The sequence below is a fragment of the Acomys russatus genome, chromosome 5, assembly GCF_903995435.1.
Source record: "Acomys russatus chromosome 5, mAcoRus1.1, whole genome shotgun sequence".
Lineage (NCBI taxonomy): Eukaryota > Metazoa > Chordata > Mammalia > Rodentia > Muridae > Acomys > Acomys russatus.
The window spans coordinates 10,817,789-10,837,155 of NC_067141.1; the positions used below are offsets into that span (position 1 = coordinate 10,817,789).

At 49.0% G+C, this 19,367-nt stretch overlaps 1 protein-coding gene across 10 annotated transcripts in view; it reads right to left on the bottom strand.

Moving 5' to 3' along the window:
• The window catches only part of Fgfr2 (fibroblast growth factor receptor 2), a 101,237-nt gene extending 91,388 nt beyond the window's left edge, over window positions 1-9,849 (bottom strand). For all 10 annotated transcript variants that reach the window (XM_051145415.1, XM_051145414.1, XM_051145413.1 and 7 more), the window contains exon 1: window positions 9,552-9,849. In XM_051145415.1, coding sequence (XP_051001372.1) covers window positions 9,552-9,717 — 166 coding nt within the window. In that variant the 5' untranslated portion in view covers window positions 9,718-9,849. The remainder of the gene's footprint in view (window positions 1-9,551) is intronic.
• Between the last annotated feature and the right edge of the window lie 9,518 nt (window positions 9,850-19,367).

Genomic DNA, 19,367 nt, shown 5'->3' on the forward strand with positions numbered 1-19,367 from the left:
GAAACAGATGGCCTGCCCCACGGAATGGGTTTGATCCTGTAGCTGAACCTCAGCTAGCTCAGAAGCCCCTCAGCTAGAGGTTCCATCAGCAAGCAGCTGGCTGGACAGCAATGGCTTCATAGACAGCTGCTCTTCACAAGAGGCCAGGGATCATCCTGGAGCTGAGGATGGCAGCTCTTCCCAGCTGGGTTAACACTGACAGGACCTAAAAAGGCAGGCCAGAGCCATAAGGATCACTTTTCTGCAGTGTTTTCCAGGGAAAAGCAACAACTCTGTCTGGCGACTCGAGATACCCACATTTGCTGGGGAGTTCCAAATTAGGATGGCACCACCATGGTTAATCTTTGTCTCCTGCCCTACAGACCTCAGATTTGCCTGGAGGGGAAGGCTTTCAGAAAGCAAACAAATCTGAAAAGTGGCTACCTTCAGACTTCACCACTGAGTCTAGGAGGATCCGGGCAAGGCGCCCAAACATTGTGGCTTTCCGAGGACAAGGTATGTCACTGTGCCAGGCAAGGAAGGAGCAGTCACTACTTTGCCCAAGACCAACAGGGCTTTTCTGACTTCCCAGCCTTGTCATTTCCTTGCCTCCGTGATGACTGGGCAAGACACCAATCTGAGAGATGCAGAGCCAGGAAAGAGACATCAAGGGACAGAGCAAAATAACTGGCTACTGCATGGTGCAGCCTCCTCGGACTCTTCAAGGGTGAACATCTTTCTGCAACAGAGATGAGATGGGAACCGGGTATTGGCGGTGCCTGCCTGTAATCCCAGCACTCAGGAGGTAGAGACAGGAAAATCAGAAGTTCAAGACCCTAGCTCGACCAATCAACAAATGAGTTGGGAAACTAACTCAAGGGGAATTAATTACGTTGAGCCTGGAAAAGCATACCTATAGCATCCTCTCTCTCTGCCAGCTTGGGAAGTGGTCATTATATCCAAGCGATGTGCAGTTCTGAGGGAAAGCTGATATGGGTCCTTCCATATCAACAGGGCCCCTGACTCACTTCAGACCTGAAACCTCTGAGGCCCACTCACTGCACAAGTGACCCTCTACAAGACCTGTATTCCCGCCAGTCCCACTCACCTCCACACCTGGCTGGGACCAGAGTTCACTTTTCTTTTTTCTTTTTCTTTTCTTTTTTTTCTTTCTTTTTTTAAGGCCACCAAAGTGAACTTTGCTTTTTTAAAAAAAAAAAAAAAAAAGGCTTCATTTCCTGGCTTCTTTTGGCCCTAGGGAGGAGGGGGTGGGTTCTTGGAATTTTTTTCTTTCTTTTTTCCCCTGGGGCAGAAGAGAGGAGACAGAAGGTGGATAGAAGACGATGGAGAGTTCCTAATCTCTGGAGAGAAGTGACACTGAAGAGCCTCCACACCTGTCATTTCCATAATCACAGGCTGGAGGACTTCCAGATAGTCTCGTGCAGGTGGCCTTTTGCAAGGCAAGAATGCTGGGAAGAAAAGTCTGAAATGCTATCAAGACAGCAACATACTCAGACTAAGGGTTGGCAGGATCTGGACCACGCACAGAAGGGTCTGGAACAAGGAAGACCTCGGGATGACTTAGGGACAAACAGGCAACAGCAGGATGGCCCTCCTTGTCCTGAGCACCTGTTCAGTGTGAGGCATCACCTTGGGGCTCTGTGTCATCTCCCACTGGTCCCCCTGGCAGCCGAGGGTACAGGCTTCTCACCAACTCCCTATACCAGAGGCCATTATAGAAGAATCATAGAGCCTAACTGTTGAAAATGTTTTACTGCCTGAAATTCTTTTTCGAATGACCTAAGGAAGAGGTGTGGGTACAGGAGGAAGAAACACAACCAGCCAGCCTGTCCTCTGAAGTTTAATGTTCAAAGCAGAGGTGAGCAAAAAAACAAGAAGGATGCCCAACACCCCACCAAATGTCCTCTTGCTAAGGAAGGCGGAATCAGCTGGGAAATCCATCTTCCAACAGAATTTAAATTCACCTAAGGCTGGGTGTGCTCACTGTGAAGTTCAGAAATCACAGCCTCTCTAAGAAGTGCAGAGATCTTGTTCATGAAACAGGATCCCGGGGATCTGCCTGTTCTTTGGAAAGGGGCAATTTGTCGTATACCTAGCACATAGGAGACACCACAGGCTCTTTATAAATGCCTGGCTGCTCCCATCATTGCCACCGTCACATTCATTATCACAAGCAATGGTGTGAGGACCATGACATCATCGTCCTCATGGTAACCATCATTATCCCAAGGACTGAGCTGAAGGGCATGATCTCATCCTGAACCTGTCACCACTCTGGATTCCATACCAATTTCTTTCTTTCTTTCCTTCCTTCCTTCTTTCTTACATATACATTTATATTATTACACATATATAAGATAAACTGCATACCAAATTTCTTGAGCTCCCTTCTATGCAGATTACTGGAAGCTCAGCACCCAGCTACCCTGGCAGACTAATGGGGGACAGCATTGAAGGAGAAGATGGCAAAAGGCAACCACCACCCACCGTTGCGGGAAGGTGGGGAGGGGGCAGGTTCCTCGCTGGCCTAGACAGAGCATAGCACACCCAACACACCCCACCAAGCTCAGCCCAACCTCTCCACCGCCCTTCACTGGCCTACAGTGATCCTTTGGAAACCTCAAACAGAAGACTCTCCAGCCAAAATACACCATGCCTGTGACATGCCTGTGACTGTGTAGCTACAATTGACTTTCTAAAACAGAAAGAAAGAAAGAAAGAAAGAAAGAAAGAAAGAAAGAAAGAAAGAAAGAAAGAAAGACCAACCTCAAACACTTGGACTGTAAGCAGCAAAAGAGTCACATGTCTAAACTCCAGGGGACTTGCAAGAGGGCAGCAAGAGTTGGATAATGGAAGGCCTAGCATTTTTTTCTATTTAAATGTCTGTAAATTTGTCATTTATCATTACAGATTACAGGGCAAGCATCCTACCATGTCTCTGAAGTATGGATTTTATTTACTCTGACAAGGGTGTGGGACGGGAAGAAATCAGCCTTTACTGAGCACCTGTGCTGAGCCAGGAACTACAGTCCAGTTTGTATTCAATCTGTACATTTTAGAGAGATATTATCTTGATGTTTCAGAGGGTTATCTCACTTGGCTGAGGTCAAGAGATAGTAGAGACTTTCAAACTCAGCTCCTAAGGGCAGTTTCCTCCACAGCCCATCACACACCATTCAAAACAACTTTACTAGTTTCTACTTAAAATGTTGAGTCAAATGTTGGATCAGGATTCCTTAGTCTTTAAAGACCCGAGCGGTTTTAAATAGGAAATACTTATCCATATAGGCCATACACTCAGCAGTGTACCTGTTACAGCCAGCTAAGCAAGTCTTAGTGGAAACCCAAAGGGTTGGGGTGGAACAGGAAAGAGTTGCCTTGAAGCAAGCCACATGACTCCAGATAGGGCTAGCCAACTGTCAGCTCTCAAATGTGAACTTGAAGGGTGTCCAAAGAGAATAAACTTTACAAAGATCTCCAGTCCCAAAGATCTCTTTTTCAACCAGTAACAAACAACGCCAAGTTCGCCATTCACAGGGTCTGAGTACCTTTAAAACACTTGGTCACATACGGGAGGGGGGAGGACGACAGTATTTGTAAACTGTCGGGTATAACAACACCCTACTGTGTAGTAAAAGGCAAGTTCCGGGGTCAGGAAACAGTCGTGGAATTTCTATGAGTTTACTTAGTTAGCGCTCAGGATTGAGATGTTTTGGGAAAGGTGCTGCATAAACACAACGGCCTGGTTCTCACTCCCGAATCAATCAGCATTCTCCTTATGAGCTATTTTTAACACCCTCATAAAACACGATCACCATAACCTGAAATTCTCTCTGTCCAGAAATACCTTGGGATTCATGATTCTTCAGTTGGACAAAAAAGTCAAAGGAGAGGGTATGCAACGGTTTAGCTCCCTGACTTGGCCCAGTCAAAAGCAAGCAGTGGATTTCCTTTTACTCTCATAATGCAAAAAAAAAAAAAAAAAAAAAGTCCACAAAGAGCATCATTACTTATGGTAGCCTCAGGCAAAAACAAACAAACAAACAAACAAACAAAAAACCGAAAACAAAAACAAAAACAAAAAACAGGCATTCCACATTGAATCATAGGGCTGGTGAGATGGCTCAGCAGTGAAGACCACTGGGTTCTATTTTAGGACCCACATGGCAGGTCGCAAGCATCTGGAACTCTAATTCCAGGGGATTGGAAGCCCTCTTCTGGCTCTGCAGGCATCAGACACATACATGGTGTATATACACACATGCAGGCAAAATGCTTGTACACATAAAAATAGAGTGTAAAAAAAAATCTTAGTCATAAAATTTCCAAAATTACTGAAAATCAAGACACATGCTCTTCAAAGATGATGGATAGCTAGGTGTAGAAGTTGAGGTAGGAGGAGTAAAGGTTCTAGGCCAATCTGGGCTACAAGAACAAATCCCAAACCAGTATGGGTTACATAGCAAGACCCTATCTCAAAAAACAAACAAACAAACAAACAACCAGCACAAAAGAACGGTCATGGTTTGTCCTGATGATAAAATATACTTTTACAAAACTACAACTTCAAGCTTTCATTCTGTGTGTCTGTGTGTTGTGTTGTGTTGTGTTTTTGTTTGTTTTGAGACATGGTTTCTCTGTGTAGTCCTGGCTGTGCTAGAACTCTGTAGACCAGGCTAGCCTCGAACTCAGAGATCAGCCTGCCTCTTGCCTCCCTAACGCTAGGATTAAAGGCCACCACCGCCTGGTTTGCCAACTGTATGTTAAGAAGAGGCTTCTAGAGGTACCTTCAGCTATCACTCATGGACTACCATCTTGGAATTTTCTGTCCTTCTCCACAAAGCAATAATGTCAGTAAAGGCAAGGGAAACACACGTGTAAAAAGAGCATGTGCAGGCAGCTATAGGTCAGCGGCAGCAGATCCCCCTGGAGCTGGAGATAAAGACAATTATGAGCCGTTCCCTGTGGGTGTTGGGGACCCAACACCAGTCCTCTGCAAAAGCAGGAAGTGCTGTTAATCACAGAGTCATTGCTCCAGCCCCTACAGAGACATTTGTGCACAGGAAACCCATAATTATCTGTAAAATAGCCCACAGCACCCCCTCCCCCAAAATAATTCCTGAGCTGCCAACCAAGACAAGACACCCAGCTGGACCAATCCCAGGAACTCAATCAGAAATGGAAAAGTAAAACAGACCCTGATGAAAGGAGCGTGCTTGTCTTTTAACAACCACCCTAACTATGTAAGCAGCCAGTCTGCAAGTGTGAGGGCACTGCACGCGCAGGGCTACTGCACGCGCGCCACAGAAAATCTGAACATTAACCATTCCCTTCCTGTTTAAACACTACCCCAGTTATTTCATAACCATGTAATTACTCATTAAATCTGATATTGGAAACATCTTATATTGGAATGCTTGGTTATTTGAATTCTCACCTTCAACAGAGGGGAAAAAAAAAAAGAAAACCAAAATTTGAAATATCTTGGAGCAGAAGAGATGGCTCAGTGGTTATGAGCACATACTGCTCTTGCAGAGGACCCACATTCACTTCCAGACCGAGTTCCTGGGCATCCAAAACCTCTGGCCTCCATAGACACCTGCACTCATGCACACATACCCACACAAATACACACACACACACACACACACACATACACACACGCCTAATTTAAAAATGAATCTTAAAAACAACAACAAAAAGGGTTTGGGTGCTGGCTGGGAAGGGAGAGGGTTTTGGTTTTTGGGTTTTTTGGGTTTTTTTAAGTAAGTAATTAGTCTTTTAACTAAAATAAACAGGCAGGGCAGGCAGACAGACAGACAGACACATACTCTCTATCTCAATCAGCGGAAGCCAGCAAGAGAGTTATATAAATGCCAATTTTCTGGGCTGGCCAGATTTTTGCTCTAGAAGTAATATTAAACACAGTTCTTTGTCCATGAATTGTGAAATACGTTATATACTAATGAAGAATGTGTGCTCCATTGTGTGTTTAACAGCGTGCGCCTGCATTTGGTTTAATTGACCAAGAATAAGCCCTTGTTCCTCGGCGGACTATCAAGTTACAGTCAACTGTTAAATATTCACACTCATACTGAGGAACGAGAAATGCAGATAACAGGAACCACAAGACTTGTTTTAAATCATCCACTTGCACCATGTAGATATTTCTCTTCTCTTCCTGTAACTGGCAGTTAAATGTGGAAGGCTGAGACCACAGCGAGCAGGGTACTCTGGGACAAAGGATTCGAACCACCCTGGAAAAAGTCTGACTTCAGCAGGCCTCCCCACAGACCTCTCGCCCGACATCACTGCTGGTGAACTTTATAAAGGCTCACATCCATCCAGAAGATCATCACCCCCAGAAGACTGCCTGATATACTGTTGGGTTGGTTTTTTTTTTTTTTTAAGGTATGCAAATTACCACCCCCCCCCCCACACCCCAACAAGGCTGTTCCTTTGCAGAATTTCACTTTGCTAGGGTGGGAAAGTAATTAAGGGTTTGGGGTTGGAAAAGCCCTTTTATTTTAGCTCCTACTGGGCCTGGGGTAAACAGATTCCCTTAATGTCAACAACGACTTAATTAACCAGAGCAGGTGACAATGTCAGGGGGAAATCTGAAAGTAAAAGCTCAGACCCGCAGTAATAAAGCCTGACTACCTTGAGAACATTCAAAGTATGAAGCAACAGAACAGCACCAGCACCACCCCCACCAACCAGCAACTGTTGACACTGTTGTCCTTTGTCCTAAGGAGTGACCAATGACTTCTATTCTGAAACACTGAGTAAAATCATATAGCGGTTACTTTCTTCTTGGGCCAACTGACTTGAGCCAAGCCTGGCTCTGCCACTTGAGAAGATGTCCAGAGGCACACCGGCAGGACAGGATGGGGGAAGAGGACATACAGTACACAATGAAACATACTACACAGAACTACATGACTGAGCATAACATTTGCCTAAAGGGCCAAAAGGACTCCCTGGGAGGCGGGCATGGCGCTCTTTCTAGGAATTTTTTTTTTTTTTATTACAAACTTCTCTGGCTCAATAGGCATTCTCTAAACGGAGCGCCCAAGTTAGCAAGCCAGTGTCTTCCATGATGCTTCAGACAACGGAAGATGAAGTTACCTAAAGCTCTGGTTGTGGCTAATATGGCGGCTGAAGGGATGCGCATGCACACATATTTCCAGGAGGGGTGAGGAGACATCAGAGCCTAGAGCATGGAGCCCCATCTCTAGCTTCATTACCTTCCAGTCAAGTGAACATCAACAGCAACGTTGGTCTAACAGACAAGGAGAGCAGGCGCGGGCCCTGCAGAGAGATCCAGCATAGCCGTCCCCTCCACACAAAAAAGCAACTTTCATCAAGATATACTTGATATCTTCCTTGCTGCAGTGAGAACGGGTACCACCTTGAGCCCAGCTGCTGGGGATGGGGATGCCAGAGGCTGTGTTGCCGTTCTTCCTGTCCAGGTCACGGTGAAAACTAAGCCTCCTGAGGTGGTCCTCAGAAGGCACCTAGGGACGTTATTGTTCAATGCCTATTGATAGAGATTCCCCAATACCCATTAGGTTGGACCCTCAGTAGCAGAAGGGGAAATTGAGGCCCTGAGAGTTCTCTGCTTCCCCCCCCCACCCCTCCCCCATCCTGTTCTGGTGAAGTCCCACACCTTAAGACTCCCCCCCCCTGCTCTTTCTCAATATCTCTCCCCCCCCCCTCTTTTCTTTTCCTTAGCATCTCCCAACTCTAGATGTGACTCGAATCTCATGCAAAATATGAACCTAGCCAAGTGTACCCACAACTTCCAGGACTTTGTGGCCTTCCTCCCTACCCTTACATGCACCTACAGGTCCCCAGGTGGTGGGATCTGCTTTCAACAATGCTCACATTGTTAGTTATCAGTTCTTACACAAAGAGCCATTTGGGGGACTCCATCCGTCTGTCCTTCCTTCCTCTCTCCCCACCTGTCTTCCGCCTGCACGTACAAGCAAGCATCTTATAACCTTCCTTAGGTAATTAGATGCAGTCCAGGAACCCTCCAGGACCATTTTACACTCTACACTGAAAGCAACTCACAGCCACACTGCCCCGAGAGTCCAGATGAAAAATGACAGTTCTTTCCTAGCTAGGGCTGTTTCTGAAGCCCACGCTGTAGGAAATCCCAGCTCAGCTTCCTTGCTTTGTGCTGAACCACACACTCAAGGGAAAACCAGCAATTAGGGGAACATCCATTTTAATTATTAGCAAAATTAAAGAAGTACAGACCAGACTTTCAGAAACCCAATCCTTTCCCCCTCACATTAAGCCCTTTGAAAACACGTCACTGTTGCAAATTACACTCTCCCTGATGTCACAGGGTAAGTCACAAAGAGGCGCTTCCAGAAGCGGGTGTGAGGGGGCTACGCGTTGACCAAGCCTCACACACAAACTCCTACCATATTTCCTTTCCAAAGACACCTGGTAATTTACAGCATGTCCAGGCATCTGCACGGCCCAATGTCCCCCAGTCTCATTCAGACAGAGTAGTTAGTGCCTCGGTGGATCTTACTGGGGACCCATCTCTTGAGGCTCTCCTCTCAGATGAGCACAGAGCCCTCCTCGAGGATATGCTTGGGGGTTCTGCCCCGCCCCTCTCACCATTCCCCGCGGAATGAGCACACTGCTCCTCAGGACCCTGGTTCAGGGCGCGTAACCACAGCAAGTCAGCTGACCTGCCAGCACTCAGGACCGTGACGGACTCCAAAGCCCAGCCGGCACCAGGTGGGCCCTCGGCAAACACGTTCATTAAGCGGTGATGAGTGCTACGACCTGCAGCGTCACGCTCGGATTACCACTCAAAAAATAACTCGCCTACCAATATTCCCTCCCGATGACAGATTTCCACGCTGCACCAAGCAGAGAGGTTTGGCTATCCACCCCGTCTCGGAAGGGCCTGGGAGAAGGACCAGATCTTTACCCAGCTCCGTATTTCAGCCATATCCTCCTCACAGTAGCTTTTCACATTTGCAATCAAGTAGCCAAAGGCAAAAACACCAGTGAAACCTGGCCTTTCCTTGGATCCCGGAAGACTCCTTGGCATATTCACTTCCGAGTCTTCCCACCATTGAACCTGCCCCTCTGTGATGCTGGGCTCAAGTACAAAGAGCTTACAACAGCTTAAAAACCACCCAGCATGGCAAGGCTCTCTGGGCTCAACTTCAGAACCTCAGATGCTGCCTATTTCCTTTAGCCAAAACGTAGCAAGTCAAGGAAGGCTCTTCCTCCACCCAGAAAGCAATTGCAGAAGGCAACAGTCATCTTGCCAAGGGACATTTCCACAGTGCTGCAAGGTACTGGTGCCTCCCTCACCCAGCACAGAAGACAGAGCAAACCAAACCACTCCACTCATGCCTAGGAGCCAAGACACCCTCCCCTCTTCCCGCAAGCTCGGCTGTGTAGCATGTGGAGAGAGGCCACCCTCCTTAGGCAACTGGCTTTAATGACCACTTCCCGCCCCCGAAACATCCCCCAAAACAACCTGGTACCCTAAAAAATGACACACAGGAACTTACCTTCTGGTTCTAAAGTGGTATCCTCAACTAAACTGAAGGAGGGCCGGGCCAGGGACAAGGTTGCCATGGTGACCAAGACCAGGCAGATAAAGCGCCCCCAGCTGACCATGGTCACGGTGCCAATCCCTGGTCCTCTTCCGTATCTCCATGTGGACGGTAATCCCATCTGCACACCTCCTCTAGGACCATGGGCTACCTGCAATGCCTTCGGCCCACAGGGGGCTCAGGAGCCAGGGCACTGTGGCAGTGGCTGTGCTCAGGCTGCTTGCTGCTGCTGCTGCTGCCGCCGCCGCTGCTGCTGCCACCACCGCTGCCGTTGACACTGAAAGAGATTCAGCCGGTTAGTGCAGTCTTTGCCCTGTGCCAACTCGCTTAAACCCAGATGGGATAAAACCGTTTCTCAGCCTCTCGATATGTGCGCAAACACATTCTTTCTCATTATCGGAAAAGCCTTCCATCTTCACCTCGGGGTCCAGGTGTTCGCAGACACGTCCACAAGCTGGGGTAGGCTAATCTTTTAAAAAGCTTACTTTTAAGAGACACATAGATAAACCATTGCTGTAGAACCCAGCCACCCAGCTACACAGTGTGTGTCGGTCCACCCACCATCAAAGCTACTAGGATGCCGAAGCAACTTGACCTTCCTCCTCTCAAGGGCAACTGCAAAAAAAAAAAAAAAAAAAAAAAAGAATTTAAAACTGCTGGGCTTGGCACAAGCAGCCTCATTAACTTCTCTTATTCCAGCTGGCCTTTACAAGGCTGACTGGAGGAAGGGTCTGCTCAGAGAACCGTATTTCAGCTGGACTGGAACTGAGAGGCATGTCCCTTCTGTGTGGTTCTCAGGAAGAAAGGGAAACCAACAAACAGAATGAAAGAATCCCAGGAAGGCTACAAGAAATTCCCACCAGTTTACACTTGTCAGAATTCATTTTCAAATGCAGGCGCGTGTTTCGATCTTTCGCCAAGCAGCCACTTACAAAGGATGAGTTTGAACCAAACGGGGGGGGGGGGGGCGGACTCATCGCCTGTATTCCCTTCCTCTGACTACAAGGCAGCAGACAGGCGTGCTAACTAAACATCTTCGACCTATGTCAAGGGATACGGAGCAGATGCACACCTTGATGAACAATGCAAGCGTTCATTAGTAGCGGTGCTGGTACCTGCAAGTCCTCCTGGTATGGGATTGGCCTGGGGACTTTCAATATGCTAACCTATTGGCTAAGCTTCCCAAGGATCAGTTACCAGAGGGCACTCAACTTACTGGATCCAGGGCAGGGAGAATTCCCCAAGAAAGCTCGCCACAGTCCAAATAACTTTAAGTTTGTTCAGTGTCCTCCGTGACTAAGCCTTGAGTCAGAATGCACAAGCTTGAGAGAATCTGCTTTAAAAACGGAGGGCAGGGAAGGACCCGACAAAATCTTGGGCACTGGGTTCTGTGGTGCATGTTTTATGAGACTGGGGATGGGTGAGAGTTTTAATGAAAAAAGAAAAAGAAAGAAAGAAAGAAAGGGGGGGGGGGGAAGTCTAATGCTTTCAATTATGACACCGGAATTTCGCCACCGCCAGAACCTCCCTGAAGCGCTCCCTATCCTAGATCCTACTCCTTTTGTCCCTCAATGGGAAGTAAGAGGAGCAATGGCAAAGGGGGTGAGCCATTTCCAAGGGGGAAAATAGGCTATTGTGGCTTTTGTTTGTTTGTTTTTGTTTTTAGGCACAGGTGAAATGGTATTGCTACCAACAAAAGCCAGGAAAGTGTGTGTGGGTGTCTGTGTGTGTGTGTGTGTGTGTGTGTGTGTGTGTGTGTGTGTCCATCCCCGCGTGCAGGTTTTAGATGGCTTGAAAGATTTCTCTCCCCCAAAAAGATAATTAATTCCCTGTCTATTTCTATACACCTGTGGGGGGGAGGGAGTACACAGCATTCTCATTGCTTACTAAGAACTTCCAGAACGCCTCTCTAGCAGCTTTACAATTTCAGATCTTAGTAGGTCTTTCAGCGGGGTGCTCAGGCCACCTTCCCCACTGGGAGTGCCTTAGCTGCAGTTAGAGGCGGGAGATGGCTAGTGCCCTGGAGTGACTCAAACTTGAACGTAGGCTCTTCGCAGGCCCAGACCCAGACCCACAGCAACCCCCTCCTCAAACCACTGCAAGGCGAGAAGTGAGGGCATCAGGTCTGCGCAGCTCCTCACCGGAGTGGACAAAAGTGCTGAGCGACCTCCTAGGCAGGATAATTAGGTCCCAAGGCTCCGTGTTGGGAACACAGGCCCAGCATGCTCCTGGCGGCCACAATCCCAGCTTCCTGCCTTCAATACCATAATCCTTCCTGGAGGCTGAGCCCCGGTGAAAGCCCCAGCGTGTTTATTTTTCCCCCTGAAAGGGAACTCTCTTCTCAGCCTTCGAGGGAGGAGTCCTCACCTTCGCTCTGACGGATGGCTCTTCACTGTCACCCGCCCCTTGGGGTCACCTCCTCTCACACACGTCTGCCTCCAAAGACAGGCAAAGTGACCAGCAGAAAAGGTGAACTTGCTCAGTGCTTTACAAGTTTAGTCACTCTCCTCTGTCCTGCAGGAAGGCAGACTAATTGAGAACCAGCCGTGTGTGTGTGTGTGTGTGTGTGTGTGTGTGTGTGTGTGTGTGTCTACCTTAAAGGGCCACTGAGTCCCAGGATGCCTCAGCGGGCTGAGCAATTGACGTTTTGTTCCCAAGTGGATTTCTCATGGGAGAAATCACACTACCAGGCTAATACTAAATGTTGACCCCTATTCTGGCTGAGGGTTAAATAGAGAAGGGAGCTGTCACAGGCTGGGGTCGGGGTGTTCCTAAACACAACAAAATCCCAAAAAAAAAAATACAAGCTGCCATCCATAAAACCATAATCCCTACCCTAATGTTTTAGTGGGCACTTCGAGCAGCTTGGGGTGCACACCACCACCGCCTCTACCACTACCTTACTTCGTTGTAGCATTTCTTTCATTTGTCAGCCTGGAATATCCTGTTTTGTCCTTCTTCTTGGGGCGCTAAAGAGCTCTGAGAAATCTGCATTTTAATTGACATTCCAACGAGAGGGAAAGGGGCGCCTGATTGCTTTTCTATTCAAACTAAACAGGCTTTTCAGATGAAAATGAGTCGAGGCTGGTGGAAGATTTACAGGGATTTGGGACGCTGGGGACAATAGAGTTTTAAATGTTGATAGCGTTTCACACCAAACACATAATGGGTGCCCAGAGTTTGAAAGCAAGTCTGCCTTTAAGGGTAGGTTTTTATTGAACTGAGGGGTGAGGAAGGAAGGTCTTGGGAAGTTTGTAGGGGCGCAGAGAAAGCTCCGCGCCTGGGGCGGGCCTCCCGCGCCTGCCCCCTGGCCGCGAAGGTGGAAGCCAGCGCCATGCAGGGCCCTCCGCCGATTCCCCCGCGCTGAAAGAATGAGCGCGCGAGTTAGAACTCGCCTGCGCTTTCAACATCTCGGCGCGGCTGCGGTTGGAGCAACTAAGAAAACTAGGAAAAGTCGGTCCAGTTCGCCCCCTAGCCCCAGGCGCGCTGCGATCCTTCCTACGCCAAATGCTGTGGCGGGCGAGGGACGGCCAGCACCGGAATGCGGGACTCGAGCCGCTGCCTCCTTAAAGGTGTCACCTGGGCATCTCCATCCCTCTGGAGATGTTGCCAGACATACTCCAGCAGTTTCTTCCCAGGAAAGAACCTCTCCCAAGGGCCTGTATAGCACCAGGCTGAAGCTTCCAGAACCCAAGGACCAGGCACCCTGAAGATGCCCTTCCCGGGCCCCCGCCTGTGGGTTGTACCACTGGCAGGCGGCCCCAAGGCGCGCCAGCTCTGAGCTCAAAGGAACTCGCCCAGTCGGCAGGACTGTGCCTGCCGGAGTCTGACAGGGAAGGGGTACGGACGGCAAAAGCAGATGTCAGCATCTGGATGGAGGTGCTGAAAGAAAACTCCCCCAAAGCCAGCTATCCGCATGCACCCACTCCCTCATCACCAATAAAGCCAAAGACTGACAGGGCGCGCCCCCAATTCCTTTCCCCGCGCCCTCCTCCCGGCGATCCTGTGCCCCGCATGCTCCCACGGCGCCCACTTTCCCGGCTGGCGAAGCTCCCAGAGGCGTTCGACACGACGATTACCTTGAATGGCAGCGCTCTTCTGCGCTCGGTGCTGCGCCGGAGTCCGGAGTGGGTCGCGATGGAGCAGGCGAGGAGGTCGGAGAAAAAACTCCAAAACGAGAATGAAGAATGATCCCTTGGGTCGCAGCCGGCGCCAAGGTTCCTAGGCTTCACGCGCTCCCGGGATCGCAGAACAGCGCGGACATGACGCCGGGGCTGCCCTCGGATCTGGGCTGCAGTAGAAGAAAGGCTTGGCGTTGCCTACTCCAAACTTTGCTGGCGAGTGGTGAACACTCGCAGCTCTCAGGAACGCTGAGGCCAGGGGGCTCACGCCCGGCCCCCGCCAGCCCGGAGAGCAGTCACCACGCCGGGGCAGGGACACACAGGCAGCCCCCGCGCCGGAGCTCTGGCGGCCGCGCGCTCGATCCTCCGTGCGCCCGTTCCGCGCTAGCCGCCGCCGCCGCTCGCCTCTCCCGGCGCTCTCCCCGCGCCGCCCGCGTCGCCGCCGCAGCCTCCTCGGGCGGGTCACGCCCCCCCGCTGAAACCCGAGCCGTTTCCTGGACGGCGGCGCCCGCTCTGCCAATCAGCGCCGCGCGCTGGGGCAGTCCCGAGCCTCGCACGGCTCCCGACGCCTAGCAGACGCAAAGAGACACCCGGCAGGGAGGCGAGGGGCCCCGCCGCGTTGCCCGTAGGGGTGCAAAGATGACCTCTCAGAATCCCGCGGCCCTGTGTGCCGCTGCCCCTTTCCCTAGCCAGCTTCGGTGTATAGTGAGTAGATGGATACGTTCGGTTGTCTTATGTCAAGTTAGGAAACGAATGACAGAATGCTGTGCCATTTCAGACACCTTAGTATATGTCTAGAGGATACTGGGGCTAGATATTTCATGCCACTGAAGCTCTCAAGGTAGAAGCAACTAGTGTTCGTGGGGGATGTTGCGTTATCTTGCGCTTCTGAACAGCAGAAGGGAGAGGGTGCGTGTGTTTGGGAAGTTCTTCTTTAGGAAGGGGACGAGCGAACAGGTAACTGTACGCAATCAGCACATCTGCCTGCAGAGTAACATACCCAGATTCTGAGAAGAAAACTGAAGATCAGAGTAGTTAATACAACTATTTGCTGGTTGCGCCCTTTAATGTGGCTATCTTCGAAAAAGCCAAAATCTACCACAGAAAATATCGTGTTTAATGGTATCAACATAGATTAGCGTAAGGAAATCCAAAGGAGGGCTGAAGAGATGGATTCAGAGTGTTTCCTGCTCTTCCAGAGGACTAGAGACCATTTCCTGGCGTAGTATCAGGCGCTCACAATGGCCTGTAACTCCAGCTATATGAGCATCCAAAGCCTCTGGCCTCCTTAAGAAACTGCACTCGTGGGTATATGCCCATACAAAGAAACAGACACATAATTTAAAAATAAAAATATATCTCTAAAAGAAAAGAAAGGGACCGGAAAGATGGCTCAGTGGTTAAGAGCACTGCCAGAGACGGGTTCAATTCCCAGCATCCACGTGCTGGCTAACCACGTCTAACTCAAGTTCCAGGGAGCCCGAAGCCCTCTTCTGGCCTCCGGGGGTACTGCAATTTTCATCTGAGAAAACTGTTTACATGGTGTGCAAACAGGCAAGCAGGCAAACGTCCATACCCATTAAATAAAATGAAAAAATAATAATAATAATAATAAAGGAAAGAAATCCGAAAGAGTCTAGGGGGAGTTCGAAGACGTAGTACAGGGGTGCGTCACTTGCCTAGCATGTGCAAGACCCTGTGCTTGATCGAGCCCCAAAAAGAAAAGAACTTACACACCTCCATCAAAAAACGAGCCATCTGATTTTGAGCAAATTGGATTACCTCCCTCTGAATCTTATATTCTTCGGTTGTAAATCAGGCCAGGTTGTAAGTGATGGGCATCTCCCACTTATCTCTTCCACTAGACCATCTTGGGATCATTTATCTTTTTAATATGTAATTCCCTCTCAGTCGTTGAACCCTTGACCGATTGTGATTAAATTCAAGACCCATAAACTGTAATCCTAGCACTCAGAAATGTGATGCAGGAGGATTGCCTTGAGTTCAAGGCCAACTTGGTCTACATAGCAAATTTGAAGCCAGTCTGGTTTACTTAGCTACATTTTGTCTAAATAAATGAATAACTTTAAATAAAAATCTTAATTTTTGAGGCAAACATGGTACCATGCTGTATTCCCAGAACTCCCAGATAAAGAGAAGTTTGGGGATTTGAAACCAGCCTTGGGTACATGATGAGTAGCCTGGGCTACTTGAGACCCTGACTCAAAAAAGGTCAGTAAATTCAGAAAAGGCTTAGACTCCATCTGGTGCCTGAAAACAAGCAGGCAGAGGGTAAAGCCCACCTGGGAAACAGGCTTGAAGGGAAGTGACGCCTAGAATCCCTAATATTTAGACGTAATGCCATTTATATACATGGAATCCTCAGACCCCCACATGATTAGAAGATCATTTCTATTCACAGCACAGCCTGGGAAACTTTTATGCAAATCACTTACAAGTTCTGGGAGTAACAAATCCATTTTCAAATCCTCAGGCGAATAGCTATGAAGTTATAGTTTGAGGTTTCAACCAAAACAGCAGCCCGACTCTCAAGCAAAACGATCTGTTTATATGTTTTAGTGGCAAAGGGGTGTGTTTTGGATGAGTTCTCTGGCCTGCATCAGAGAAGCTCAGCCAGGTGACACTGACCCATTCACTGGGAGTTGGGGGGGGGGGGGTAGGGGGAGGGGGGGGGAGGGATCCAATGTGTGTTCATTCTATGGCCTGGGATCAGAAAGGAAAGCCTATGGTCCTGCCCCAAGCTGGCACTTCTATCTCTATGCTTCCCAGTGATGGGAAACTCCACATCTCAGGACAGAGCCCTTTCCCATACTGCAGTGGGTCCACCAGCCATTGAAAACGAGGTTAACACATTCTCACATAAATTAATGGTCCAGGAAGCCGCTGTCCCTGTCCCCCATTCATCCATAGCTTTATGGATGTTGAATGGGAGGGAAGCCTTCCGCTGAAAACAAAAACACCTTCTTTAACGTCAGAGGCAGTGTGCAGAATTTGCTCTTTACGGAGATGAAAAGGTAGCCATCCATCCAAAGGCCCTGATTACCAACTCTCTCTCTCTCTCTCTCTCTCTCTCTCTCTCTCTCTCTCTCTCTCTCTCCCCCTCCCTCCCTCCCTCCCTCTCTCTCTCTTTCAGCACAGCCCACAAATCCACAATAAGAAATTCTTAAGTTAAAAAAAAAATTTAAAGCATGCTTGAAATTTTTGGAAAAAATCAGTTTTGCATCATATTTAGACTTCAAGTGACCTCAACAGTCCAGGGAAGCTTTCACCCCAGCCAGGCTTCTGAATGAGAAAATAATCTCTTTGCAGGTTTTTTTCCTCCCTCTCCCTCCTTCAAGTGGCTGGAACCCCTTTTGTCAATGGCCTCCCGTGAATGCTGTTGCTAATAAGCCTATTAAGGAGTTTCCACAGCGGAGTGTGAATAGGTAAATAGGGCCCAATCTGTTGAGGTTTTGGGGGTGAGGGCAGAAAAGCCAGCAAGAACTGAAGGTGACAGTTTGAACTGAAGGCGGCTGGGAGGCAGGTTTCAGCAGAAAGGAACTCCAGACAAGGCCACATTCTCCGCCCTCCACCCCCCACGGGCCTCCTTTCTTCCCAATTTTCCCCTTTTACAAAATGTCTTGAGTAGTCACCCCTTTTCTTTTTCCCCAGAAGGCCTCGAGACACCCCCTCCCCCACTATTCTAGTAGTGATACATCAGTGGAGTGGGAGGAAAGCGAGGACCCCAGAACGTAGCTAGCCTATAGGTCTCAAGAAACAAATTGTGTGTTTAGCCTATGGCTGTGAGAGGAGAAAAGGGAAGTGAGCGGCACTTAGGGCCTCTCTCTGCTGAGATTCAGATGTTTGCTTTTAATGCTTTGGTTTTCAATGGGTTGGGTTTCCTTCATCCTATGGAAAAGTTGGATGAACAAAGGCTGTGTGACACTGAAGGGCTCTTTAGCCCTGTCAGTGTGGGCCTGCCTACATGCAAAATGATGGGTTTTAGTCTTTTAAGTGACATCTCTATAAGGTCCACAGCCTGGCTGGAGTCCACGCTCGTGGTCCAAAGCCACAGTCAGGCAATTACTCCTGGATGAGAAAAGAGCCCAACCTCTCAGCTCAGAGCATCAGTTTGTTCACTAGGGAGATGTATATACATACATATATATATATATAGTGTGTGTGTGTGTGTGTGTGTGTGTCTCTGTGTGAGTGTGTGTATGTGTGTCATATTGACACTGATTGTCATCCAGGATTCTAAACTGGATAGACCTGCTTCCCTGGGGATATGGTCCTTCCGGAAGCCAGACAAGGTGATACATACCTGTAATTCCAGCACTCCGGAGGTCGAGATAGAGAACCAGCCGATCAAAAACAGCCTCAGGTAGTGAGCTAGGGGCCTGCCTGAGCTCCAAGAGACTCTGGCTTAAGAAGAAGAATGCCCTCCTGGTAGGACCACCTCACTCTGATGGCGAGGGAATTTGCTCTCTGGGGGTGGAGGCCTTTTGGCACCCTCCCTCTTCGTTGTTAGGTCCTGGAACTACTTGGACTGGAGCCAGTTACTTCAGTTTTCTGAGTCTTCTTCCTCAGCAGCAGAGGAGAGGAGGCAGTGGCTCTTATGGCACAGCTGCCGCATGGATTCCAAAGAGCATGGATGGATGAGGACCTGACACTCAGGGGGTTCCAGAAACTTTGGCACATGGGAGAACCCATGGATGTTCTATGATAATCACCAGCCTCCTCACAGGTTACGACTCCCCCCCACCCCACCCCCACCCCCCATCCCAGGACCATCAAGGGACTGAGCTTGGAGCCTGCTGTGGCTGCCCCATCATTATTGTGCTATTACTAATTACTAAGAACTTCCATTAATATGTTCTGGAGCCATCACTGCTGACACACCCTCCCACCCCAGCAGAACAGCCCAGTGAGAACCACCTGAGAGGCCGACCTTAGAGTAATGATACCCTTGCACATTACATGGTCGAGGGAGGGAGTAAGGCGCCTTCCGTGCTGGTCCATGCCTGATGCTCCTATGCAGTGGTTCCTAGGGTCTGTTGACAGGACTGTATGGGGAGTGGGTAAAAGGCATACTACAGGATATGTTTGGCCCCGAGGACCACCCTGCAAGGAAAAAAGGAGCATAAACGCACAGATCTAGCAAATCTGACAGCATGTACCTCTTCCCTCTGGAGTCCACACAGCGTGCTGCACAATTCTCCCTTCCTTTGCTGGACATTTGAATAATTTCATAATTTAAAAAAGTAGAAGAAACGCCATAGGTGCATGGTGTGAGCCTTCATCTCAACACTGCCCCCTTCTGCCCTGCACCCGGTGGACACGGGCGAGTCCCTGCCACCTGCTAACCTGAATATAAGAAGGGAGCCAGTTGGCTAGCCACTTAGTTAAGGGAGCTGGGTCTCTTGGTGGTTGACAAGCAGCATGAGACAGTATCCAGGAACCCAGGTGTGGCTTTCACCTTACATATGCATCTCTTAGCAAATTTGGCCTGAGTCTCCATGCACTGTTGTCAAATGGGCTAACTGTGATTCTTACAGCTGTATGCTCCTCACTATTTGCACAATTAAGGTACACACACACACACACACACACACACACACACACACACACATATACATCTAGCCTAAAA